At 41.5% G+C, this 27,748-nt stretch overlaps 2 protein-coding genes across 3 annotated transcripts; both read right to left on the bottom strand.

The window, feature by feature from the left end:
• Positions 1-456: 456 nt before the first annotated feature.
• fem1a (fem-1 homolog a) lies at positions 457-4,150 on the bottom strand. Its single transcript, XM_036005305.1, has 2 exons — positions 1,952-4,150; positions 457-1,917 (listed from the first exon to the last, which is right to left on the bottom strand). Exon 1 carries the CDS (start codon positions 3,952-3,954, stop codon positions 2,101-2,103), a length of 1,854 nt encoding a protein of 617 aa, XP_035861198.1. The 5' UTR covers positions 3,955-4,150; the 3' UTR covers positions 457-1,917; positions 1,952-2,100.
• Positions 4,151-5,454: 1,304 nt separating this feature from the next.
• LOC116037324 (C2 calcium-dependent domain-containing protein 4C-like) lies at positions 5,455-12,833 on the bottom strand. 2 transcript variants are annotated; one of them, XM_036005307.1, is made up of 4 exons: positions 12,516-12,833; positions 11,212-11,986; positions 10,245-10,682; positions 5,455-5,902 (listed from the first exon to the last, which is right to left on the bottom strand). In XM_036005307.1, the coding sequence occupies exons 2-4, from the start codon at positions 11,953-11,955 to the stop codon at positions 5,789-5,791; spliced, it is 1,296 nt and encodes a 431-aa protein (XP_035861200.1). In that variant the 5' UTR covers positions 11,956-11,986; positions 12,516-12,833; the 3' UTR covers positions 5,455-5,788. The 2 variants fall into 2 exon arrangements, with proteins under 2 accessions (XP_035861200.1, XP_035861199.1); XM_036005306.1 differs by lacking the exon at positions 5,455-5,902 and having other exon boundaries at positions 9,959-10,682.
• Positions 12,834-27,748: the final 14,915 nt, after the last annotated feature.

Below are 27,748 nucleotides of genomic sequence, written 5' to 3'. Positions count from 1 at the left end.
ATTTCAGTGCCCTGGAGTTTATGTGAGCAGAGCAGTGGGAAGCCCATATAAAGAGCTGAATTAAGTGGGTACTGATTATTTTTTATGCTAATGTAACACTTTGGATGCATTCTAAAATAACTCTAAATAAGCCAATTTTATAGATTGGGCTGTTCTGATGGGATGGTATAGGGTCTTTTATGTTCTGCTACTGCAACTATTTCAATCCATCTAAATATGTATAATGATGCTCTTAATGCAAATGCTGCCATTGTAAGCAACCGCAATTAAGCTAAAGAACTAGCGACAAACCGGAGCACAGAAGAAGAGGGTCATTTCCAATTTTTCGATACTTCATAGTATAGTAAGCTTAGTTCTAAAATCAAAAACATTCAAAAATTTTTTTCAAAAGGACATTTTCCACGTTGAAAAGACAGCAAAACTGAGATCACCAACACACGCAAGCGCACCCGCAGATTATTTTGTGATACTGAATTTTATTCGAGTATCTCCAACGCTCTTTTGTTCTTGAGTTATCATCAGTAAAATGAATCAGTTGAGAAAGAGAAAGGCAGCGACAGTTCACAGCCTGAATGTACGTTGTCCATTTAGGATTCAGAACCTCTCAGTGTGCATTCAACTTGGTGGTGCTTAGCACAGACAAATACAACATTCATGATAACACAAGAAAAACAAAAGAGACACTATTAAAAATAAGACTAAAGATGCAGGAACGGCCAGTTTCATTTCTGTGAACTGCACCTGAGATTAAAGGGAAAAATTCACTCCAAAAACAGAATCGACACAGGATCTCGTGACAGTTAATGTGTGGCTTTTCTCCATAGATACACTGTCATCATCACATTGTGTCCTAGTTCTGAAGCTGCTTCTTTTCCTGAGTGAATTGAATATGGTTGTTGATGATGATATTACCCAGACGTAGAGGGATGTAGGCACACTTAAGGCTCTAGTTTGGAAATTGTTCATTTGGACATAGGCAAACATTTTTAAGTAGACATTCGTAGTTCATGAAGTCAGAAGATACCAATTCATCGTCAACGAAGCAGCCCCTGGTTTGAGTCATTATCATGTTAAAATAAGCAACTGAATAGTATTCCTGTGTAAAATCTGTTGTACGTAGTGTATTTTTGCTTGAAAAATGTTGCCTCTGATTGGAATATCACAAACTGCATAGGTTATAAATGTCTGTGTGGAGACTGGGGAGTGTTAGCCAAACAATGGTACCAGCTCTTTTTTACTCAAAGGGATACCAATCATCCTCAACTCGAGTTCCTGATCTTCTTCATGCGTGTCTCCACTTTAGTTTATTACTTCTGCTTATAATTAAGAGGGTAGGTTAGTTGCTTTTCATGTTGCCACCAGTTTACAGTCTAACAAAACATGGCTCCATGGCTGACATTTGGCACAGTAAATTCAAACACCTTCCCATATCAAAGAAGCATAGGAGATGGAATATGTGAACAAGGAGAACAGCTAAAAAAAAAAAAAAAAAAATGTATCAATTTACAGCAAGCATGTTTGGGTGGTTGAGTTTGTTCAAATACTTCCTTCTGAATTAATTTTCAAAACAACAAGTGAGCTACCATATTCACTCTTCAGTTTCATGCATGTTATCTGGCAAGTCTGATCAGATGCTTAATATCGGTAATACTAAAAACCTTTCATACAGTCCAGCCACCAAACACAAGCACCTTCGTACTGCAAGTCTCCTTTTTACTGGGACAAAAAGAGGGCAACTGCATTAAAGCCTATATCAAGTTAAAGTTCCACCCAGCTTTGAATATCGGTAGAAACCAACAATCACTTTCAAAGTCTACGTGGCTTAACGTTAGAATCAAGCGATAACTGACTAGATCTCAGCCAGAGATTTTAGCCCAGAGGCCGGATGTTTATTGCTATGGTTTGGTCTGACATGGTGTCAGACCAAACCATAGCAATAAACATCCGTAGTTGGTAGGGCCAGGAGCGAAGCAGAGGCCAAAAGGAGACAAAGACGAGAGAATAGCGTAGAGAAGTAAGTTTGTGGCAGGTCATAGGAAGGTACGGGGGACAACAGGAAGAGTAGTGCAGGGGAGCCTCAACAGGGGAAAGTAGTGGAAGTCAGTGCAGTTCAATGAAAGCCTCCATTTCCTCAGAAATGAGTCCCCTGTAGGGCAGTCTGTGCTTTTCAATTGCACGCGCCGCCAGGCACTGAAGGGTGATATAGTTCAGTGGGTAGAGGGCCGGCTGCCCGGTGCTCTGCTCATCCAGCAGCTTGTAGGCTGTCTTCCTCTGTGCATTTGTGGCGTCAAAGTGAGCCCCAGCCTTCATAAGTAGTGCCATAATCTCTGGACAGCCATTGTTAGCAGCGATGTGCAGAGGCGTATTGTTTTCACTGTCACGTGAATCGACGTCTGCGCCACACTCTAGGAGCAGCGCAGCCACCGCCTGGGAGGGGAAGCGGCCGACAGGGTAGCGGCCAACGGACGTGGTCTCCTTGTCTACAGCCATGTGGAGAGGAGTGAAGCCACTCCGACCTCGAGGGTTCAGCTTCAGCAGACGGTACACTGTGTGCTTCTTCTGGTGCTCCTGCTCTGGGCTGCACTCCAGCTTCTCCAGTAGAAAGATGAGGTGCAGGATGATGGAGAGAGCTTTGGTGAACTGAGGAGCCTCTGGAGGGTTGTCCCTCTGCGCCACAGCTCTCTCTACCTCCCTCACACTTTTCCCCAGCACAGTCATCAGATCATGAAAGGTGACGCGCGTTGATAGGGTGCCTTTGGCCCGGTCTTGAAGAACAAAAGAGAAAAGCTCTGCAAAGGACAGGAAACTGGAGGCTGTCATGGGACTGAGAGGGTCCAGGTTGCTCTGCTGCATGTCTAAAGCATATTTCCACAGGCTGATGCAGCGTTCAAAGTTGCCTGAGTCAGCATACACAGCTCCCCTGTAGCGGATGTAATAAGAGGTGTCTGGGTGGGATGGCCCTAGGATGCGCTCTCGAACCAACAAAGCCTGCATCCTCATTTCATCAGGGTCTGTGATCAAAGCTTCCAGTTCCTCTGCGGTGCTTACCTCCTGTGCACAGCCATAGGCAGGGATAGGAGGGCCAGGCGGAGGCTTGGCCAGGAATCCAGCTTTGTCCCCTGGTTGCCTCAGCTCCATGGCCCTTCTCCAGTACCTCATAGCCCCCAAGAGATCCCGCTTTTTATCCACAAAAGTAGCCCCAAGGAGTTCAAGTGCATCGATGCGTTCCTCTCTGGAGGTACGAGGCTGGTGGGCGAGATACTCTACGATGTTGGTGTGACCTGTTACACTTGCAGCGAGGAGTGGGGTCATTCCGTATCCATCTCTCTCCATGCGAGCATTGCACTTTAGCAGCATCTTCATGATATCCAGACTCCCTGACTCCGCACAGTCATGGAGGGCGGTGTTTCCTTTTACACTCTTGCGGTTGACATCAGCACCACGGTCCAGGAGGAACTTCGCTATCTCCTTGTGGCCCTTGTAACAGGAGATCATGAGGCAGGTGTGGCCGTGGCGGTTGGCTACCTCCATGTCGGCTCTGTGCTCCACCAGGTAGCGGACGATCTCCAGGTGACCGTCAAAGCAGGCAGCTCGGAGCGGCGTTGAGTTAGTTAGTGTTGCGTTGTTCACTGAGGCACCGTGTTTCAGTAGTGTCTTAACCACAGGGAGGTGACCGGCTGCCGAAGCTGCCCACAGCGGCGGAGCCCCCTCGATGGTCTCGCCGTCAAAGTTAACCGCCCCCCCGAGTTCAACATTTGCTTTACAATGTTCAAGGAGGTAGTCTACAACCTCTAAATGTCCGTATCGAGAGGCTATCAACAGTGGGGTGCCTCCCTGTGTTTTCTCTTCGGCTAAAGCCTCCAGCTCCTCAGGAGTTTTGTTGCTCAGCAACTTCTGGATAAGTTTCAGCTTACCATCTCTGGCCGCGTTGAAAACCGCCGTCGGTATATCCATTTTACAGACTGTGTGCTGCCGCGCAGGGCACCAACCCCATAACCACTCGCTTATGGAAAAACTGACGAGTCTGTTTTTTTAAATAGCAGGGAGCAGGTATCTTAGTTTGGACTCGGTTACTAGCTCACATCTTTCTGCCATTTTGAGGGTGCTGTCAAGATGGCGTTTGTATTGTTTGACAGGTCTATGTTTAAGATTGCAGCAAGGCATTGTGGGGGACGTAGTTTTGATGGAATTCCTTCTTCATAGAGCAAAAGGCTTTTTACATTATAAAGAAATACATTTCCCATGATGCATGTGACTTAAATGACCTAACAGCTGATGGGTTCGTTTGTTATGGTTGTTCCGACCAAAAAAAGAAGCACCACCACCAGATAGACAAGAGAGCCAGCTGATGCCCGGCTCACAAATCAAATACACCCCCAGAAAGTACTCCATTTAATGATAAACTGATTCTCATCACTATGGATACGTAAAAACCGTCAGTTATACGATGAAATAGACATTTGGTCGTATAGAGAGGGAAATCCTGTGGACATCTCTGCAAGTCATATTCGTAGTAGCCTACACTCCTACCATTACCTATGGTTATTACATAAATATCTATTTTTTTTTTTTTTACATTCTAATATTTTAATGGCTCTATATGTGTCATCCCAGAATATGCATTTGATTATTTTTGTAATGGCAAATGATAGAAAACACATTAACTATTTAATTGAACAAGCTGTGAAACTTACAGCGTTGCAGACAGAGATGAGGTACTGAAGTCTCACACAAAACAAAGGTGTTTTTACCCCATGGTATTCCCCCATGATGTCAAAGGCAGACACTTATTTGTATACTCATTTTATAGTTTATCGTTTATTCACAAATTACCAGAAAAGTCTGTGTTTCCTATGCATTTTGCAACGCCCACTATACTAAAATTATACATGCTAAAAAAGGAAAGCTAAAACAACCAACACAGTCAGATGACACTGAGGCCTCCTGCATTGTGAGCAAACATCATCTGCTCCCAACAGCTTCTCATGTCACATTAATAGGGTAGTGAATAACGAGGTGGCTGAACCATGCACCATTGAAACAGTATGCCTACTGGTAATATTGTTTGATATTTTCTTTGGTGGATTTACTGTTCTGTTTAAACGTAAGGAAGACAACACAGCATTTTTAGGTGATTTGTTGCCACAATGTGTTTATTGCATTAGGGAGTTATTAGTTTTGGTATACTATGCAATTCTCATAGCACCCAGATAATCATATCTTAAGAACCCTGATATTAAAAAGCTGAAAAAGATTTTTTTTTTTTAAAACACCAAGTATATGTCGAAACAATTAAGCTGAAACCTATATGAGGAGATCACGTTACTCTATCCTATTGTTGCAAAGCCAGTGGCCAGAATATTGACTTGAATATTGACATGCACAATGCTGTGCATGTACAGCAGGACCTTACATTCAGTGAAATGTGGATATTGACTTTTCACAAACACACAGACAAGGACAACAGCTCCACGGTTCACGTTGCTAATATACTGCTAAGCCTGTAAATAATGCTGGTTTCACTTGTTTAACCTGGACAGACCTTTGAAAAACAAAAAAGCAAGTGATGACAACTTGATAGAGCGGGACTTTTATTTCTACAGAGGCTTCAGTTTTATTGTCCATTGATGTACATAAAACAGTGTGCAAGATGTGTGCAAGATGTTTTCACATGCCCAGTATTTATCAGATCTGTGCAGTGGGATAGAAAAGGTAGCCAGAAGAAAGAAGAAAAGGGCCCACAAGATGTGCAGCTCCTTGTTTCAGCCGAAGTCTTGACAGGTGCTCCCTAGAGGCCCGAGAGCAGCTCGCTGAGCAGCACCTCTCTTTCTCTTAGAAGCACGTCTCTCCTCAGACTGGTTCCTTTGTTCACTACCTTTATCTTCAGGGCCAGACTCTTTACCTGTGCCTGTGGATATTGCCTTTTCCTTCTGAAACGCTCCACAGTATGAAAAATCATCCATCTACTTTAAATGCGGCATGGCACGCAGTATATTGCAGCTGTTGATGAGAGTTAAGCAGTGAAGTAGGATTAAAATATTTTATAAATTCATCAAAGTTCACTTCTGGGGGGTTTACTGACATGACAACTCTGTTTGCCGACATTGGCATTGAAATCAGGATGGTATTGTTTTTAGTTCTTTCTTAAACTAAAAGATGGAAACCAAAATCATCCTTGAGCAAATTTACAATTTGTGTAATGTTCTCTTTATAGAATATACAGTATTTATTCGCAATACAAATTAAACTAAAACTTAAAAGAATGTAACAGTGGTCTTTTATAAATCAAATTCAGAACACATCAAACTGTGTCAGAAGTATTACCTCGCTGGCATGTGTGATATTAAATGCATACATTTCTTTGTCAAAAAGCAGATTTTAATCGCCACTTAGCATGAATGTGAAAGTGCCTGGGTGGCATCTCAAGTTTAACTTTGACAAAATCCCTCCATCACTTCTGTCGATATCACAAAGAGAGCTGCCCTGACTGCTAAAGTTCTGGTATATACTGTAAAGTATCACAGTAACAAGCTCGATGTATCTAATAAGTACTACTGCTTAGGTTTTTAGAGTCCCTGTTATTTTGGTTTCTAACTGCTATCAGATTTTGATTAAAAAATATCGCTCGATCCGGATTGATGCACTTTTCCACCTGAGCCTTGCACTTCAAATTGCTAAGAAGAGCCCAGAGACAAACGGAAAAGACAGAAATATTTCATGTGAAATAAACAAAACTGTTAAACTTAGGCAGAACATTTTGATTTCATGTAGGACCCCATTTCTAATTCCAATTATGATTATAGGCTGACTTGTTTTGCTTAATTCAAGGATTATTAGGCAATCACTTTTCAATTTCCCTCACCAAGTCTACAGAGGCAAAGATAACAACTTCATTTTTCTTCAGTTTTAGTTGCTTTCAAGTATGTGGGAAATAAATATTCTTGAAGCTCACAGATGAATGTGTCCCACATGGGTACTTGTTGTGACTTATCTCAGTACTTTATAAGCAAATGGAGCTGGCTGCAGATTACCCAGGGGTATAAGCCTGAGAGTGTTCTCAGAGTGTTTACATTTTCTAATGAGATGTAATTTTCTTTCTGTTTCAGGGTAATAGAAGTGACTGTCCCAGTGTGTATGGACAGAAGGAAGGAGACACCCGGTGTAGGTCAACAGTCAGTTCTAAGTTGCCGAAAAATGACTTTGATGCTTTAAATGTATTTTTCCCAGGGCATTATGAGGTGTGATTTTGATGTTTGACCAGTAGAGGAGGCATAAGATCCACACTTAGCTAACTGTTGCTCAGTGGGACCACCCCTGTATGCCTGACAACTGTATTAGTGTGGACTTCAGGGTATGTTTTAGTATTTCTCCTCCCTCAGCAAAAATTAATTTCCATTTATCAACCCAAGCATTGAAGCTATAGATTAAGATTATAGCCTCACTGTAAAGAGAGATAAATTATATCTAGCAGGAAAATGTGTGCAAACATTTGTTTCAGGAGGCATATTCTACCTCCTGCCATCTTTAATAAGTATTTGAACCTATAGACTGTATAAAATATGGACGTAGTCTCCGTGACATCACCCATAGGTTTCTGAAGAGCCAAAAATCAAGCTCAAAGTGGGCGGCTAATTCAAAAATGGGCAAAGCGGTGGAGTGTGGATAGAGCTGAAACAGGCCGAATGAAGCTTACAGATGCGGAACTTTAAGTCTTAAAAGGGTGATAGAATGATTATATAGGGTATTTCACACTGTTCCTTAAGGTCTCCAAATAGGGTATGTAACATTGGTTGGGCTGAAAGTGGCCCGGGTGCTGTTCTAATGCAACCCTGTGAAATAGTCCTGGATTGAAACGAGAGGTTTTCTCCCTTATATGGTATGCTCATGAATATTTAGATGAGCTGTGCGCTGATTGGTTGGTTTACAACGAGCAACACACACACACACACACACACACACACACACACACACACACACAGCCCCACCCATCTTTACAACGAGCTGAGCGAAGCTGCAGAGGCTCCAGTGTTGCCAACTTAGTGACTTTGTCACTAGATTTAGTGATTATTCAGACCCCCATAGCGACTTTTTTTCAAAAAAGCGACTAGCGACAAATCTGGGGACTTTCTGTAGAAAAGACGCCAGTATTGTCCGGCGAGCACGCAAAGGTATTTCTCTCTTGTGTCTGCCAAAACAGTCACTTCTTTCTCCTGTTCTGTGACTGAGGAGCAGCCCCTCCCCTCTCTGCTTTCTCCTATATACAGCAGCACTGATCAGAAGGGGAGACAGCGAGTCAGTGAGCTTGTTACGCCCGCAATTATAGCATTATAACTTTGAAAAACCACAGGTTCCAGTTAATCTTATAATGGATATGATCAGGGAAATAAACGCCTCTTGTCCGTGAGTCTCCTAAGCTCCAGCCAGCTCACAGCGGGGTCTGTGAAGGTGGACAGGCCGGGCGGCAAGCCAGCGACCCCGGCAGGCACCCGCCGGCTGTCACCCGCCGGCTGTCACGTCAGACTGTGGAGCATCTCAACTCCGACACAGTCAAACCAAATTTGCAATTAGCCATCAATTTTCGTAAAACAGCCCATATTTGAGCTCTACATAGTTGATTTCTCGCATAAAAAGTCTCAGAAGTGAATTTAGTAATGAAATAGCAGATGAACAATGTATAAAATGTATAAAGTGTCTAAGACCAGTGGTTTGTATGTAAATTTTGGGACGTGACAAAGGTACAGACTAGAGCCAAATAAGGTACAGCCACCTGGGTTGACGTCAACTACTGGCTTTGTTGAGATTCGTCCGTTTTCAGCGGCAGTTTCAAATTGTGAGATTTGCAGAGGAAAGAGGTGTCAATGGGACTTTGAGGTTCTATGTATGCCTATTTTACCCACCGAACTGTCGTAATTCAACTATGACAAGGTAAACTCGGTTTTGCATTCTTTCACCCCTTTAATATAATTTAAAAGTGTGAATTATAAAAAAAAACTCACCCACCAGTTGTCACACAGGGTGAATTTAGCTATAGAGACCAAACTGTTTTTGTACCAGGCTGTAAACATGTTTTATTTTGCTGTAAAATTTGGCATTTTAACATGACGGTCTATGGAGATTGACTCCGTTTTGTAACCAGCCTTTAGTAGGCACTCGGTGAACTGCAGTTTTTGGTACTTCTGCATTGGATTCATTTTACAACACCGGAGATTGCCGCTTCTTCGAACCTATCTGGAGAACCGAACAGGTTTTTAAAATTAAACAGGGAGTTTGCATGCACAGAGAAACAATATTGCGTGCAGAGAGCCAGGATTAATAGCATCACAAATGAGACCCAGTCTGTGTCTGTCTCAGAGGACCCAGCCTCATACTTGTATGCAAAAATGGAAAGCTTTTATAATCATTTCCTAGGGCTTGTGCTGGATGCTGCGGAACTATTAGGACAAAATCACTGAGACAAAGCTGCAGGGTAAAAAAAAATACATCAGTGAGAGTTTAGTTTTTTTTTATTCACAAGTTTAAAAGCATTTCATGTAGCAACAGTCATATTAACATTACATGCACTGGCAATTAAAATGTAATTCTCAAATATAAATTCTTTCACAGAAGCATTATTAGTTTCCACAAGAACGTGCAAAATCCCACATGTAATATTACTACATTATTACAAAAACCACAGCTCCAACTTTAACAAGATCATCATTGCATCACAGCTGAGATGATATTGAGCCACATTACAAAGCTCATGGAAGAAGGCAAACACGTTTTGTAACTAAATAATTCACGAGAAATAACGCAAACAAGGACAACAGCTCCACGGTTCACGTTGCTAATATACTGCTAAGTCTGTAAATAATGCTGGTTTCACTTGTTTAACCTGGACAGACCTTTGAAAAAAAAAAAGCAAGTGATGACAACTTGATAAAGCGGGACTTTTATTTCTACAGAGGCTCTTCAGTTCTTTTGTCCATTGATGTACATAAAACAGAGTGCAAGATACAACTCCTGTGTCATCAGCATGCTTTCACGTGCCCAGTATTTATCAGATATGTGCAGTGGGATAGAAAAGGTAGCCAGAAGAAAGAAGAAAGGGGCCTGCTCCTTGTTTCAGCCGAAGTCTTGACAGGGGCTCCCTAGAGGCCTGAGAGCAGCTCGCTGAGCAGCACCTCTCTTTCTCCTAGAAGCACGTCTCTCCTCAGACTGGTTCCTTTGTTCACTACCTTTATCTTCAGGGCCAGACTCTTTACCTGTGCCTTTGGCAGCGAGTCAAAAAAAAAGTCTTCGTTGAATACCGGATTCCTGCTATTCTTGATGATGGTGCTTCTCTGTTTCTGCTGCTTGCCAGGGTTTAGGTAGAGTGCCACACAGCAGTTGATGCTTTTAATGTCCGTCTGCCTGTCATAAAGGGCCTCGGCTGCGAGTATGCGCACCCTCAGCAGAGCTGCCTCTGGGTCATAGTGGGTGCTCAGCTTCAGTGTCCCCCCCTTGTGGAGGTTGACGGTGTGCTCGCGCTGCAGGAGGTTCGACGCTGCGCTCCTCGAGCTACCGCTTTTACATCCACGGAAGGCGGGAGAGGGAGGGCAGCGCGTGTGGCGGCGCTGCATGTTGGGGCTGTTGTCTGCTGAGCTGCAATCATCCGTGGAGAGAGAACTGTGGCGCGCCAGGGAGCGCTTGGCACGCGACACCTTGAGGGAGGGAGGGAGGGAGAGAGAAAAAGCAACTGGTAAACATACAGAAAGACGCCTCATGGCGAATCGAACAAGGAAAACACTTTTGTAACAGTTTCATTAATAGCTTTGTAGCAACCATCCGTATACACACACACACTTACACTTACAGAGGCTGTTTACACGGCAACGTTCTCCACATAATACACAAAAGTATCTTTACGTTCTGGCCAAGAGAAAAGGAAAACTTTTGAAACCGGGTGCCAGAGTGAAATCTTTTGAATACACAACTCCAGTAAAGAAAACCGGTCTCTGTGGAGCCAGAGCCAGACACTGACTCCGATTTTAAGCGGAGACGCTAAAGCGGTGCAATCTCATTCCCACCTACCCCTCGGACTACAGTAAACCTCCCAGTGAAGGTGGACCTCGGCAGTCCATTCAAAACAATGGTGTCTAAACGCAGAACTTTTTTTGAAAGGTAAATGAAAAACGTTTCCGTTTCTAGCGACCGTTGTCGTGTAAACGTAGCCACAGAAACGGTCCTCACCTTGGCTTGTGTCTGCTGGGTGATAGAGCGTATGAGAGAGGCAGAGCGGGACAGGAGAGGGGAGGTGAAGGGGGAGGACTCTGCCGAGGAGCAGGTGTCGCTCTCCCCACCGCTGAAATAGCGGTAGGGGTTGGGGTCAGCTGGGGCTAGAAGAGTCCCCCCCTGGGAGCGTCTCTGGGAGTTCGGGGAGGTGAGAGGGCTGCTGGGGTCGCTGTGGAACAGGCTCTCCTTGCGGCGAGTATGAGGAGACTCCACCAGGGTGGAGAAGCCATAAGAGGTCTGAGCCTTGGGGACATACGGCAGAGACATGGCAGTCTGTGACTGGGGGTCAGCATTGGTGTTGACACTGACCCTGTCCACAGATCCGGCACCTGGCTCATCAGCACTCTCTATTTGGATGATGTGACGGTTGGCTGACTTCTGGAGATTGCGTGCGTCTCCCCCCAGGCGGGAAAAGAGATGAGGGCTGCAGGGGTTCTTGCTGCTCCGAGCTCTGGGGCTCTGGCTGCAGATGGCATGGTCAGACACAGAGGGCCGTAATGTGGAGCAGTGCTGTGGTTCTGGGGTAAGAGACTCTTCTGGTGGGCAGCAAATAAGTTTGGGGGGGATGAAGAAATCAGGGATCTTTTCTGGAGTTAAGACGTTGGCATAAACAGAGACAGGAATGGCCTCGACTGTCTGCGGGGGATGGGAGTGTGTCCCACTGCTCTCCACAGAGCTACGGAGCTTCTCCAATAGCCACATGCCCACTCAGACGCTTCAGCTCACAGTATCTCTGTTAACAGAGAAGTGATGCATGAAGAGGAGAAAGCACATTCAATGATAACAAACAGACAAAATCAATCATCATTTTGTTGAGGTTTGCTACATATTATTCCCCTTAAGACATAAACTTAGACTAAATCTGGGTCTTTACACCTCAGTTGAAAAATATCTCTTGAACCATGCAGCAATTCAGTAAAGGACAAGAATGAAGAGTAAATATTTAAGTGGCATTCAAGAAGCAAACATTTCTTTCGCAATTCAGACTTTAAATGATGGTCCAAGCATTTCCAAAGTGAACTTTAATTAAATGTGAAATCAATGCGCAAACACAGTGAGATAAAAGCAATCCTTAAATCTCCTATAACTGATTTGACTATTGAGATTTCCATCATCCATTCTGCTATTTCTTTCCAATTAAAATCACTTTAAGTCGTTGCTCAAGGCAATCCTTAAATTAAATGAGCAAAGGCGAATCTGAATAACTTTTTTCCTCAAACAAAGACGCATTACCATCCGTCGCGTTTCACAAATATACCAACCTGTTGGCTGTATAACGCTTTTCCTTCGAAAATGTGATCCCCGGCTGCGCTCGTCTGCACTACCCTCTCCAAAAGTCTCCAAGCGCACTGTGCGTAAAAGGTGTTTTCCCGTGAGGCGAAGTCCAAGTGTGATCCAAAACGCTTGCCAGCGGGAAAAGGGCTGCTAGATCAGACACTCTCGCTTTATATGACGGGGATCTCTCTGACTTCTGAGCCAATGAGAAGGGTGTGAAAGCTTCCCATGATCTTTTCCATACATATATTCCCTGCGCAGGCACGCGGGGGGTGGGGGGGATTCATTTAACGGCTGTTGTTTCATCACCCACAAAGTGTTGCAAATGATGTTTTCCATAGCGTATCTCACGCGCCTCATTGATTTTTAAAGTGAGCTTCACAATGATTTAATTTGGCGTTCGCGTGACCTATTCTCTCATGTATTGTTATCTCCGTATAATGCATGGTGCATACAGACACCTTCATTGGATGAAGTCAAACTGATGATGATGTGGAGTGACAATATGCTGTTTTTACGTCCACCATAAACTCATTTAGCAATTCTAGTGGAAGAGAAAGTTTTAGTCAGGATTTTGCACAGGCGGTGGACAAAATAAAGTAAACACACCATGACAAAGAAAGTGCACAGTTTTAATCCCAATCACAAAGAAAGCAAAGCTGAATTATCATTATGCTTCTGTTTTTAAAACTTTTCTATAGCCTACTGCAGGGCATTGCACTCAGCTCGCCCAGATAAGCCTACAGCAGGGGCGATTCTAGGACCAAACCTTTAGGGGGGGCTCAGCCACTAATGAGAATGTGACAGGGATACAGTGCCATGCAACCCCCCGCCCCCCCTGCTAAATCACTAATTTCATTAGCCGACAATCTCTGAGTCACGTACTGAACAACAACGTCAGCTAATGTTTTTTGACACTATTAACACCTGAAACTTTATAAGTCACAATAATAACAACCAATTTGACACAATGTTCAGAAAATGTTGTAGTTTACGTTTCAATTTCAGTTCTAATCTGCGCCATGAAATTACCAACTTCTTCTCTGGGGACTACCAATGTTAAACTTCACAACCGCACTCCTGCTCTCCCTCTGACAGATTAGATAGAGACACAACCTCCTCCGATTGGCCGACACTACGTTTCTGTTAACCCTTTCCTTGACTGGGTTACAGGCAGTGTTGGGGAAGTTACTATTAAGAAGTAGTTTTTGCTCGTTACTCGTTACTTCTTTAAAAAGTAATCCGTTACTTTACTTAGTCACCCCCTATGGAAAGTAACTGTTTACTTTACTCGTTACTTTTACGTTACTTTTAAAAGCAGGCGTCTCTGGCAGAGACTGAAGTTAATTATACAAAAACTATCTTTGACCATAAAGTGTGTCTGAACTACACTGCAGATTCTCTACTCACAGAGTGACGGCTGATTCATTATGAACGAGTCCAGCGCGGGTTGAATGCACATCAGCAGGTCATCGGCGTTACACGGTGTTAGTGTATACTATGTAATGTCTGTATCGACTTGTACCAGTCGCGCAGCCACGATGGTCCGTGCATTGTCATAGACACATGCAGCCTCTTTTCTGGAAATCCTTGCGTGTCCGTGCGACCGACAAAAGTCCACAGCAGTCCGCTGCGTGTAGCCTATATATGAGCCCATCTCCACGGCATCCTTCTGTGAGGTTGTCATCTTTGTGTCTGCCTGGCATGCTCTGTTTGTAGGACAGCTGATTTAACCGCCATTCCTCAGCGATGTAGTGGCATGTGTTGCGTAGCTCTCCGCTCAGTGCGCCGTCCAGCAAAAAGCCACAAAGCTTAAAATGCTCTCAAAAGTTAGCGTTGGCTGCTTCTCACTCGCCATGATTGCTCTGCTACCAGCCTCTGTTACGTACTGTGTGGAGCTTGTGAGCACGCAGCTGAGAAGGCAGTGTTGCTGTCAAATCTGTCCCTGGGAAAAGTAACGTTGCGCCGAATTGAAAAAGGAACCACGTTTCGTTACCAAATTTTCAGTAGTAGCGCGTTACACTTACTGTAATGCGCGTTACTTTGTAACGCGTTACAACCAACACTGGTTACAGGTGCATAGCATTGGTTACAGCGACACAGGATATTAAACCTGTTTTCAAGCCCTTTGAACCTGTAACCTTGTCCTCTGTCACTAACAGACAAGTTCGCAAAATCTAACTTGTCTAACAATTGGTTTAGAAAAAAAAAAATGTTATTATAATTTTTAGGGGGGCTGAGATGAAATTTAGGGGGGGCTTCACCTAAACAGGATCTCAAATCACCAATGGCCTACATTGTAAATCATTTCAGCTTGTCATAAATGGAACAGAGAAAAGAGTTCACATCATGTCAAGTCCCTACACACTTGCTTCCAGTCAGTTTTGGGAAAGTTTCTTAAACTCCCAGTGTTTGCCCATAAATCTTCTCATGTATGCTCCACTGAATTTGATATAGGCCTACAGTACATACTGCCAGGATGTGTCCCTCGTTGGCTCCACTGACTTTGATTTAGGCTTACAGTATATACTGCCAGGACATGTCTCTTGTTGAGCTGTCACATCCACAGACTCTCAGCTGCTTGCTGGATCCAAAATTGTGACAGAGACCTGTGGTGAAAGCTGCCGTCTGTAGTTTTGGATCCAGTCTCTGGAACAGTCTCTCTCTCCATCTGAAGACAGCAGCATCACATGTTTAAAGACACACTGAAAACTCACGTTGTAAGATGTGCTTTTATCTATAATGTGCTATTTAGAGTTAGAACAACTAGTCAATTCATCGATTAGCTGATCTACAGGAAATGAATAGTCAACTGTATCAATAATGGATTAACTGTTTACCATTTTGTAATTTTTCAGATGAAAATCCCGTTTCCTTGTGGCTGGTTAGCTCAGTTGGTAGAGCGGGTGCATGTATGTAGAGGAGGGTTTATTCCTTGACACAGAAGGTCCAGGGTTTGAATTTGACCTGTGATGGTTTTTCTGCATGTCTTCCTCCCTCTCTCCCTTTTCATATATCAGCTTTCCTATTCAATAAAGGCAGAAATGCCCCCAAAAAATAAAAAATTAAAATAAAAAAAATCACATTTCCTCTTTCCAGTTGTGAGGATTATTTTACTTTTCTTTCTCTTACGTGACAGCAAACTAAATTGATTATCTGGAGCAGTGAATATATTTTATTTAAAATGTTCTGATATTTTATAGGCTAAAGGATTAATCAAAAATAATCAGTAGATAGATTGATGAATGAAAATAATAAAAATCGTGTTTGATGCAATCCTATTGCTATTACTTCTCTCCTGCCATTCTTTTAAAGCACGTTATTCTTTTAAAGCAGTGATAACACACTGAAAAACACACATCTGTGACATTATTTCAATTCATGTTAATGCATTGTCAGCTCAAAAAGATGCACAATATTGGGTAAGAACATAAAACCTGAGCAAAATAAAAAATGAATACAGATTCATGAATTGTCTTTGTTTTCAGTCTGGACCCGTTTCTGTTTGGGAAAGCCAAATAATGCATTCAACCCACAGTGTCTTTTACCAGGTGTAAAAACATGGAGGTGGATCCGTCATGGTATGAGCAGCCATCTCGTAGGAGTCATTTGGACCAGTCATTGTTCGACTCAACCACTGAAAGTAAAACGCCAGGCACCTCTGCCCCCTCAAGGACGGCAGCTAACTCCTTCTCAACAGACTGATAAGTATGCTTGTGTACAGAATGAAACAAGCTTTAACTGATATGTGCTGGGCCCAGGCTGCATGCCTAGTGGCACTCATGACTCTTTCCAGGACAAGCCTGGGCCCTGTGTATTCAATTCTTCGTCAATCTATGTTGTGATAGGTAATAGAAAAAGAATGGTGAATCCGCTAAGTAAGAAAAAGAAGCACTTAACTGCCAACTTAGCAAATTTAGCATCCATTCCTCGTCAGCCACAGCCTGTCCCAAAAAACGAGACAGATAATTATTTTAACACACTAACATTAGCCTTACTAAACGTCAGGTCTTTGGCGGGTAAATCATTTTTAATCAATGATTTTATTATTAAACACAATCTTGATTTTATGTTTTTAACTGAAACCTGGTTAGACCATAATAACAGTGATGCTGTTCTCATTGAGTCAGCTCCCCCTAACTTCAGTTTTATGAGTGAGAATAGAGCGAATAAGAAAGGAGGTGGAATCGCCATTTTGTTTAACGACTCGTTCCAATGTACTCAAATAGCTTATGGAAACTTTGCTTCTTCTGAATATGTGGCTCTTCAGCTAAGGTCCCCCTCTCGAGCTATATTTCTAATTATCTACAGGCCACCTAAATACTGTGCATCCTTCTTTGACGACTTTAGTGGACTGCTGTCTTTAATCTGTATTAACTTTGACTGTGTAGTTATTGCTGGTGATTTCAACATTCATGTTGACAACCCCCAGGATAGAGGGACAAAAGAACTGTGTTGTATTTTTGAGAACTATGGACTGACTCAGCATGTGACGGAGCCCACACACAACAAGGGGCACACTCTGGACTTGATTATCTCGAAGGGTTTGAACATTTCCAAGGTTGTGGTGACTGATGCTGCTCTCTCTGATCATTCCTGTGTTTTCTTTAATGGCACTATCTCTGTGCACAAAAGTGTCCAAACAAAGTTAATAAGAAAACGGTATATCACTGACAACACCAGTGAAACATTCATTCAGCTTTTCTCGTCCACACACACCCTCTCAGGGGTCTCAGTCACTGAGCTTGTAGACAATTTCAATTGTAAAATTACAAATGTTATTGATGCCATTGGTCCCATTAAGGTAAAAACTGTCTCTGATAAGAAAAGATCTCCATGGAGAAATGCCATACTGGTAAGAACAGAAAAAAGAGAGTGTCGAAAAGCAGAACGCAGGTGGCGAAAAACTAATCTCCAGGTCCACTACAACACCTATAAAGAGAGACTTCGCACTTATAATTTGGAACTGAGGAATGCAAGGCGGTCCTTCTTCTCGGACATTATTGCCAAAAACAATAATAATTCACGTGCTTTGTTTGCTACTGTCGATAGGTTAACAAACCCTCCAGTACCAGTAGCATCTGAACTTTTATCCACAAAGGCCTGCAATGATTTTGCCACCTTCTTCAATGACAAAATTCAGAAAATTAAACAAACAGTCAGTGCTTCCATATCGAGTACAGGGTATGTGTTGTCACAGTGTCCAGGCAAAACAGATTCCAATATGACCCAATTTCATATGATTAACCGTAAAAACCTAGAGGACATTATACAACATCTGAAAACCTCCTCCTGCTGCCTTGATATTCTACCAACGGGCCTTTTCAAAAATGTTGCAAATTGTTTGGCTACAGATCTTCTACAGATTGTAAACACGTCTCTTCTCTCAGGTATCCTCCCACAGGCCTCTCTCTCTTAAAAAAGAACAATCTAGACACGTCACTAATGAGCAACTATAGGCCGATATCAAACCTTCCATTTTTAAGTAAAATCATTGAAAAAACGGTTTCTCAACAACTGAACCTTTTCTTGTCACTAAACAACAGTTTTGATGCATTCCAGTCTGGTTTTCGACCACACCACAGCACTGAGACAGCTCTTGTTAAAGTCTTTAATGACATCCACTTAAACACAGATAGTGGCAAAATTTCAGTCTTGGTATTACTTGATCTCAGTGCTGCATTTGATACGGTCGACCATGACATATTACTAGACCGATTGGAAAACTGGGTTGGCATTTCTGGCTCAGTACTAAAGTGGTTTGAGTCTTATTTAAAGAATAGGGACTACTTTGTGTCTATAGGGAATTATACATCTGAGCATACAAATATGACGTGCGGCGTTCCCCAAGGCTCAGTTCTGGGGCCTCTCCTGTTTAACATCTACATGCTTCCACTGGCTCAAATTATGGAAAAAAAACAAAATAAGTTACCATAGTTATGCGGATGACACACAAGTTTATATAACCTTATCGCCAGGGGACTATAGTCCAATACAACAACTGACTAAGTGCATTGAACAAATTAACGACTGGATGTGCCAGAACTTTCTTAAATTAAATGAAGAAAAAACTGAGGTGGTTGTTTTTGGAGCAAAAGAGGAACGATTAAAAGTCAGCACTCAGCTTCAAACGATAATGTTAACAACAACAGACAAAGCCAGAAATCTTGGTGTAGTCATGGACTCAGACCTGAATTTTAACAGCCACATTAAGACAATTACAAAGTCAGCCTATTACCACCTTAAAAAAAAATATATCAAGGGTTAAAGGACTTATGTCTCAGCAAGACTTGGAAAAACTTGTCCATGCTTTTATCTTCAGTAGACTAGACTACTGTAACGGAGTCTTTACAGGTCTCCCTAAAAAATCAATCAGACAGCTGCAGCTGATTCAGAACGCTGCTGCTCGAGTCCTCACTAAGACCAAGAAAGTGGATCACATCACTCCAGTTCTGAAGTCTCTACACTGGCTTCCAGTGCCCCAAAGAATAGATTTCAAAATACTTTTGCTGGTTTATAAATCACTAAACGGTTTAGGGCCAAAATACATTTCTGATCTGCTAGTACACTATGAACCACCCAGACCTCTCAGGTCGTCTGGGACAGGTCTGGTTGTTGTCCCCAGAGTCAGAACTAAACAGGGGGAAGCAGCATTTAGTTTTTATGCTCCACATATCTGGAACAAACTCCCAGAAAACTGCAGGTCTGCTGCAATCAAGGCTGAAGACCTATCTATTTGATGTTGCCTTTCTTTAAATAACTTAATTTCTTATACTGAAGTTGCATTGTTGACACTGTATGACAATCTATATAAGCATATAAAGAGAAATTCCTATTTTATCTGCTTTTATATTTTTAACTGTTTTAATTGCTCTTCAATGTTTCATTTCTTATCCTGCACTGTAACTTTTATTCTTGTATTTTATCTGTTTTAAATTTTTTAATCTGTTTTCATGTAAAGCACTTTGCCCTGTTGCTGAAATGTGCTATACAAATAAAGCTGCCTTGCCTTGCCTTGCCTTGCAGGCTTTTAAAAACAGCCCACTAATGTTAGGCCATTTTTCAGGACCAGTTGTGTCGTGCCGGAAATACTGTCCCTTCATGAGATATTTCAAGTCAACAATCCCCCCACACCTCGCTGCATGACCAATATTTTTAGTTTTCAATGCCCCCAGCTCCGGCGGTGAAAGCCATGCGCAGTCAATTATTTTGTCCATAGCAGAAATACGCTATTTGTGTGTCTACATACTATTTTTCACTTTATGTTTATTTATAGGGACTATAGACCTATGCCACACACCACAGCATTTATGGCCTAAGATAATTTGCATTGCCCGTCCCTAAATGGACGTTTAAAATACAATAAATGTAACACATACATAAAAGACAGTAGAGAACACAAACTCAACAATAGAAACATACCTTAAAACGCAAAACTCAGAACTCAAAAAGAAAACACAGGCAAAACAATACAAGACACAGACAATAATACAATAAAGCTCCATAAAACAGGAAGCACCAGATCATACATGACTACATGACTGCTCCCTCTTCAAAAACAATTTCAGATGAAGTTTAAAAATGATCCCAGTCAGCATCCAATTTGAGTTCAGTAGATACTGAACCGAAAAGAAAACAGAACAGACAAAAACAGAAAAAGCTGTTTGTCCTAATGAGAATTTACATATGGGCATTTTGCAATTCCAGTTTTAACATTACTGTTTATGACAGGCTCATTAAAATGCTGTTGTTTATTTTCACACCCAGTTGGAAGGCCCATGGATTGACTACCTTTTTGTTTTTGATTCTTTGCATGAATATGTGCAAGAATATCTGCTTGGCTGGATGCAGAAAAGGTCTCTCTATGAGTGTGTACAACCCTTCAGCCTATAGCAGCATATACTTAGAAAAAGTAATCTATGTAGAGGATCTTACAGTTTTGTTCCCTTTCATTTATTTCTATGTCCTTTCCTTTTTGGTTAAAGCTATGTGCGCAACTATTGTATATGTGTGTATACTGTATATGAATGAATGTCCGTTACATTCAAGCCATTGCCAAATTATCAGCTCCACAAAACTCTCTTTGTATTTCTCAGTATGGCTATGTTTAGAAAAATTATTAGTGAGCGGGTTGATGTGCCACAATCAACCTAATTGAGTTAGACTGGCTCCAATGCAGCTGTAAGAACCTGGAAGACAAATGCTGAAGAAGGCTTTTAGCTGTAATTGCTGTCTATGGTGGCTCAACAAAGACCTACATAAGGGTTCTAAATACTTTCAAAAATAGATTGTAGCCAATCATAGATAAGCGATGAGCCATTAGATTAGTGCTTTAGGAGTGTGACTCATCCACTATAGCCATCCATTTAGACATTCAAATAGTCAACTATTTACTGATTGCTTGAAATAAATGCCTAACCCTTTTGGCCCTGAACGAGGTACGCTAATTTACTCTAACAACACTAAAATTCTATAGCCAACAGCCACGTGAGTCTTTAATGTTTATTACACACCATAAAAGATGGATGAAAAAATGCATGGATGAAAATGAAGTGACACATTTGTTATTCTTAGATCCATAACACTAGTATGAGAAAAAAACAAACAATCCTGGGTGATGCCTTTGCAAGCCTGCAAAATTAGGGGGGTGGTGGAGAAAAAAAACTGTCATTACAGAGAAAGTGAAAAGGCACGAAAAGATGTTTTCAAATACACAATATGCCTCTGTGAGTGTGCATTTATTTTTAGGATTTTCCTGTGTGCATGTAATTCGATTTACATTTCAATATTTTTTTAACCACTTAAACCATTAAAGCACGAATGTACTTTTGTGATAACTTGTAATATTATGAAGAATATTTTTTTAATTTAAATAAGAAAGGGCATGTGCTACACTTAAAAAATAAAAGAAGCAGCTACTTCACTTTAACAGCCAAGGCTGTTCTGTTTATAACGAGGCCTTTCACACTTCACATCTGATTCTTCCCACAACCTCTCAGCCTCAACCATTTATTAGAAGGGCTGCTTGTTCTGCCTCTGGAAATTATCTCAGTTTCATGTTGACAAGACCCTCATAATCCTTTTTTTTTATAGATTTCATATTAAGCCTGTTTTAACCCACAGCTAAAGCCATGTTATCAGACAGTGCCCACCCCCTTTAATCTGAATTTTAGATTTTGCCTTCTGGCTCTAGGATCAGATTCCCCCATTGTCAAGATTAACAGGTACAAACACCCATTCATCCCAACAGCCATTTCACTTCTGAATACAGGCCAGGGAGGAGGTAGTGAGTCTTAATCATAGACTGTACATAAAGAATGGACGTAGAATCGGTGATGTAACCCATTGGTTTGTGGTCTGCTCTTGTGAAGCCAGGAGTTTGCAGTTTGGCTGTCACCATCTTGGTATTTTGGAGCCAGAAGGGACCATATCTGGCAAAGCTGGGAAGAATGGCGCGTCTAAGCCAGTGTTGTGTTTGGTTTGTTTAAATGGCGCTGCGCTAAGCTACACGCTAAGAGAGAGAAAGTCGCCGATTTTTGATTTTTGTGTTACACCTGAGCTGGTTGAAAATCGGTAAACTTCCCTTAAGTTACCAGCTAACGCTAGCATTAGCTAGCTAGCTTGGTGGCACAACACTGACAAGACATTACTTGGCAAACAAAGTGTTCCAATTAACTTTGATTAAATGAAAACACACAGTGAGAGGATCAACAGTTAGGATGAAAACATGGACAACACCCAAAAACAAACATAAACGTGATAGAAAAATGTTTAATGAGGTAATAAATCAAGGCAGTAATGTCATTCTAGGGTCACTTCTATAGAAACTGACTTCTTTTTGAAGCCAGTGGAGTCGCCCCCTGCTGGAAATTAGATAGAATGCAGGTTTAAGGCACTTCCTTGTTGGCTTCACTTTTCAGGCATGGAAGTTGATGCTTTTTCCTAACCTATTATTACAGATGGATCCATGGACTCATAGTGTGCGCTGCTGAGCGTGAATATGGAATACACTGGAATGGATATTTGCCGTTATTTAAAAAATTAGGAAACACAGCGTTTTTTTTAAAGATTATATTTTTTGAGCATTTCCCACCTTTAATGGATAGGACAGCTGAGATATGTAAGGGGGAAAGACTGTAGGAAACCTTAACAGGTCGGACTTGAACCCCGGACCTTCTGAGTCGAAAAATATGCCTCTACATATGTGTACCTGCTCTACCAACTGAGCTAACCTGGCCACACACACTGTTGTTTTAAAAGAAAGGAAACACTGATGTATAAACTGACAATTACATTAATTTACTTGTTAATAGAAGGTGCCGGAACCCCTGTTCAGTGTTGGGAAAGTTCACTTTCTACCTGAACTATTTCAAAGTTCAGTTCACAAATTTTAAAATGAACTAGTTCAGTTCATAGTTCATACTTCAAAAGTTTGAACTAAGTTCACAGTTCCAAAAATTAACTAGTTCATAGTTCTTTTTTTCCATATGTTGCTGCGAGCTATTCTTTTTCAAAATGATTGCCACACAACCTTGTTGTGGATTTTGAATTTTTTGTTTACATCTGACAATAATTTTGCCAACACATCATGTGTATGTGCTCCTTTAATGTGCCGGCATGCCAGTACTGCAGATTATCTCTTAGAAACATCAGTTTTGTTTAGCCAGTGGATAGTGATGCCCATAAATGCCTTGTTCACAGCTGACCAGCAATCTGCTGTTGTGCACACAGCATTGATCTCAGACAGTTCAGTCTTAAGTTCACATATGTTTTCTTTAAATTTCTTGTTTAACAGTGTCTGTACTTTTTTCTTGATGGCACCTTTTTGGATGGCTGCAACCCCTTAATTAAGTTTATGAAAGCTGGGCTTTCCACTTTACTCAAAGGCTGCAGGTCTCCGACAATATACTGCACCACCAGGTTGTCCAGCTGCGGCTGGGAGATGACAACGGGGCCACTACTGTACACAGTTAATGGGATTTGGGTCGAGGATCTGTCTTGACTGTCTTTTGATTTTTTTTATTGCTAGCAGCACATACCTTGAAAGGCTAGCTGGGTGCTTCAGTTCAATGTGCCGTTTCAGGTTTGCTGTGGATGTGACTGAAGTGCGGATTTTCTTTTTGAAAGCTGGCGGGCAAAGTTTGCACAGAGTTTTCCCATCCTCATCGACCTTGTCATAAAACTAATTTAAATGATCATATGAGATACAACGCCTCCTTGCTGCTTTGTCGCCTACATGCTGCTGTCACCTCCATGCTGCTTTTTGTTTTGATGACGCATGCGGCAGATTGGGTGTTTTTTCCGCTACATATTAAGGCCTGTTTACGGTGTGTTTTAGCCGGGTTTTCGCCTGGAAGGCTCTATCGAAATCTGGCACCCTATTGAACGAAGTTAAACTGAGAGAGCGTGTCGTTCACAGACACCAGAATGAACGAGTTCACAGTAACGTTCAGGCACAACACTGCCCCTGGTCCTAACTCCCATGGCAAAGTGTCTAGTGTAGTTGATGATATGATGTGGTTTGTGTTGATGTTGACGATAATGATGACGATGTTGACTATAATTTCTCTCATGATGTCTATGACGCTGATGATAACGATTGCGTTTTGATGGCAGAGATGTTGATCATGTATTCAACATGTCTGGTCACTGTGCACTTTACCTGTGAATGCATTTATATGGTAATATTCTGAAGTTGAGTTTAAGTTGCTCCAATTAAGTCTCTGCAGTAGGCTTTCCACAGTACTTACAGTAACTATTACCGACACACATAGCGATACGCATCACTACAGCTGACTATCAGCTGATCCAATAATCACGTTGGACATCACGTTTGATATTTCAAAAAAAAATGTGGTCAAACTTATCATTCTTCTCTGCAGTTCCTACCAGCCAAATATTTGTGTGGCTAGTTTTGTTCTGCCTTCTGCAACCTGTTGCTGACTCTTTCATTCAACAGAAAGTTTATATTTGTGTTTTTGAGTAAAATACTGGAAGGATCAGGGACGGAATAGAATGATTAGAATCAGAATTAAGTAACTTATACAGTATACTATATTTTTCACTGCTAAAAAACACACAAACACAACTGAACACTCTGGTTGTCCCCTCACTTCCTGTTTTGTTCCCGCCATAACTGGGCTGCGCGCCAGACGGTTCACACCTCGCCGTTGTCCATTAATACCTGACAATGGACACCTCATCGGGCATTAACCCTTACATGTTAAGGGGTTTAATAATTTACAACAACTTATACTAAACAACAATTTTTTTAAAGTGTAAATGCGCATGTTGAAATTGATGTTGGAATTCAGAAATTCTTGGAAATTCAGAAGTAAGCAAGTTGAAGTTGTTGTTTGAAGTTTGCAAATGCCCAAGTCCAAATTGAGTTATACAGTCATTCGTTACATTCACTCCTGTGTAGCATACCTTTGGCGGGGTTTGAACCCGCATCTCCTGGGTGTCTGTCAAGCATCTTTTCCCACTGGACCACCTCAAGGGGTGATTAATACAAAGACCAAGAGAGAGAATAAACTTCACCTTCATTACCTGCGGAGAAACAAAGTTTGTCTTTTCCTTCTGTTGTCCCTTAAAACTTCTTAAACATTCAGATAATCCTTGAAAAACTCCTCAAACACTTTCCACAACATAAGTTAACTAATCAAACAAGTTAATATACATTAGTGTAATACATTTATCTATCAATGAAATAACCTCAAACCTGCTTCACAGATGTGAAGCAACTCTGTGAAGTTAAACCATTTTGCACAGTCCTAAGAGCTCAGATGGGAGAGAAGCTACTCCACAATCTGAAGGTTAAGTTCAAATCCCACCTTTTGCCATTTGTGTTTTTCAGTCTCATCATGTTTCTGTCTTCTTTTAGGACGAAGAGTAAAACATTTTATCAACCCTCCAAACAGAAAGTGACTCATAACTCAGCTAAACGTCTCAGAAGAGTTTGAACCTGCTGATGGAGGCCACGCTGATGTTTTTAACCTGGTCTCAAGAGATATACGTAACTCTGGTCAGTTCTTTTGCACTCCCACAAATACGTATCAGGCTACATTCTGCCACAGTTTTGAGAAACAAATGTCCACTGGAGGTGCTGGGTTGTAGTTGACTCAATTCTTTTATGTTATTACCTATGAAATCAACATTGTTTTAAAGCTGTTTTTTTCATGAAGCTCAGCACACATTTCAAACATGTATTTCAATAAAACTTTCGTGCATGCACCATGTATTTTTCTGTCAGTCTGGACTGCAGCAGATAAGCTATTGCTTTGTTGTTTTTGATATTTTTAAAACTATAACAGCTACAATATTCAACATTCATTCCTAAGATATAATATTTTTTTATTTATTAATTTTAAAGTTATTATGTTGATCTTATTACCAGTGAAATTTTACAGTATGCTGTAAGACAGGACACTAGGAGGGCATTTGTATCCCACAATGCAATGTGGTCATTCATATCAGACAATCGCGAGCAGCCAGCACTGTACCGCCAATATCGCTTCAATATATATACATATATACATATTTAATGAGTGATTTTGTCACCAGCATGGTAGGCTGTTGCTCAGTTTTCCCACTAATTTGAGCACCATGGTAACGTCTCCAACTGGCCGGGAGGCTCTCAGGAAGTGATGTAATTACAGCTTAGTAAGTCTGAAAGAAAAAATACATAATATATGTAATATTGATGTGTTTGTCACACGTTGTATGTGAGGATTTATACAATAAAAATAAAAAATACGGTTTCATGTATTTGTATTATGTAGCCATCTTCGTGACATGTTCTGTGCCGCATCTCCAGTGGTTTTAAAGAACATTGATACATTTCTCATAAGTAGAAATTGGCACTGTAGACTTTTGACACTACCTGTTTTTTTTTTTTTAGGATAGTAAACACATTGGTGAATTATTTCTTTAAATAGCGTATTCCCATATTTGACATATTTGACTATGGCAATTTAATTTGATTTCACTTCTAATTAAATCTAACTAATAATGATGGGCTTATTGAAACGATGCAGCCACAACAGCAAAAAGAATGATTTATTGTAGTTAAAAGTGCAGTAGGTAAGACTTATAAAACTAACTTTCTGTCATATTTGCTGAAACTGACCCTATGTTCAAGTAGAACTACATGAAGCAGGTCATTTAAAAAAAAAATCCACCGCTCCCTGTTCAGATGCACCAATCAGGGCCGGGGGGGGGGGGGGTCTAACTACGTGTCAATCACTGCTCATGCACACGCATTCAATCTCCCTTGTGGGGGGAGGGGCTTAAGAGACTGTTTTGAGCTTTAGCGGAAAGGGGGGAGGGACTGAGAAGTTGTCGATGTTCAAATTTTTTGGCTAAATCCTGGATCTTCACAATCCTACGTACAGCACTTTTAATTAATCTAGGCTAGGGGCAGCTCAGCCAATCAGCATCAACATGAACATTTTAACAATGTCAGAGCTGCTAGCATGGGTGTAGACTCTTATGTTCTTGTTTGAATGTACCCCAGCTTCTGCTTTTTCTACCCTTGCCCTTTTGACTTTGAATGTTGGAAAATGTATTCAGACAAGTCAAAGCCCCATGGTATAAATACTTCATACTTTAAATGAGTGAATTTGTTCCTTCTTGATGAATGGTTGAGTATTAACACTGGACACTTGTATGAGGTGGCGCTAGCTCAGTCAGTAGGGTTGTTAAGCTAAGAACTGGAAGGTTGCCAGTACCAGTCCACGTATGGCTAAAAATGAACTGGGAGCTAGAGAGTTCTCATTGGCGCTCCCCTCACTTGAACATCTCTCCATTATTGCATGTTTAGGCCCTCTGTGTATTTTCAGGCCTCTGTGTACCAACAGAGTGAAAATGTAATTTCCCCTTCCCTGGGATGAATAAAGGTATTCTTCTTTATGGCAGCAATCTGAGAAGAATTAAAGTTCCTCTGGAACCACAACCCGATACCGGATAAGCGGACGAAGATAGATGAATGGATGGATGGATGGAACCACAAACGCTGTGTTTGAGCTATGTTACTGGTTACTGGTTGCACGGCGTTCGTCATTCGACTGCTCATGACTGTTTTCCAAGATGTCGCCTGCATGTAAACATGAACGCTACTGCCTTTATAATCTATCTTTTCAATAAACTGTCTGTACACTTACAAAGTTCTCAATGCTTCGGTTTACATGTAGGGACCCTCATTATGCTACCATTGAAGTGT

This window comes from Sander lucioperca, chromosome 9, assembly GCF_008315115.2.
Source record: "Sander lucioperca isolate FBNREF2018 chromosome 9, SLUC_FBN_1.2, whole genome shotgun sequence".
NCBI lineage: Eukaryota > Metazoa > Chordata > Actinopteri > Perciformes > Percidae > Sander > Sander lucioperca.
This window is presented reverse-complemented; position numbering and strand designations above follow the sequence as displayed.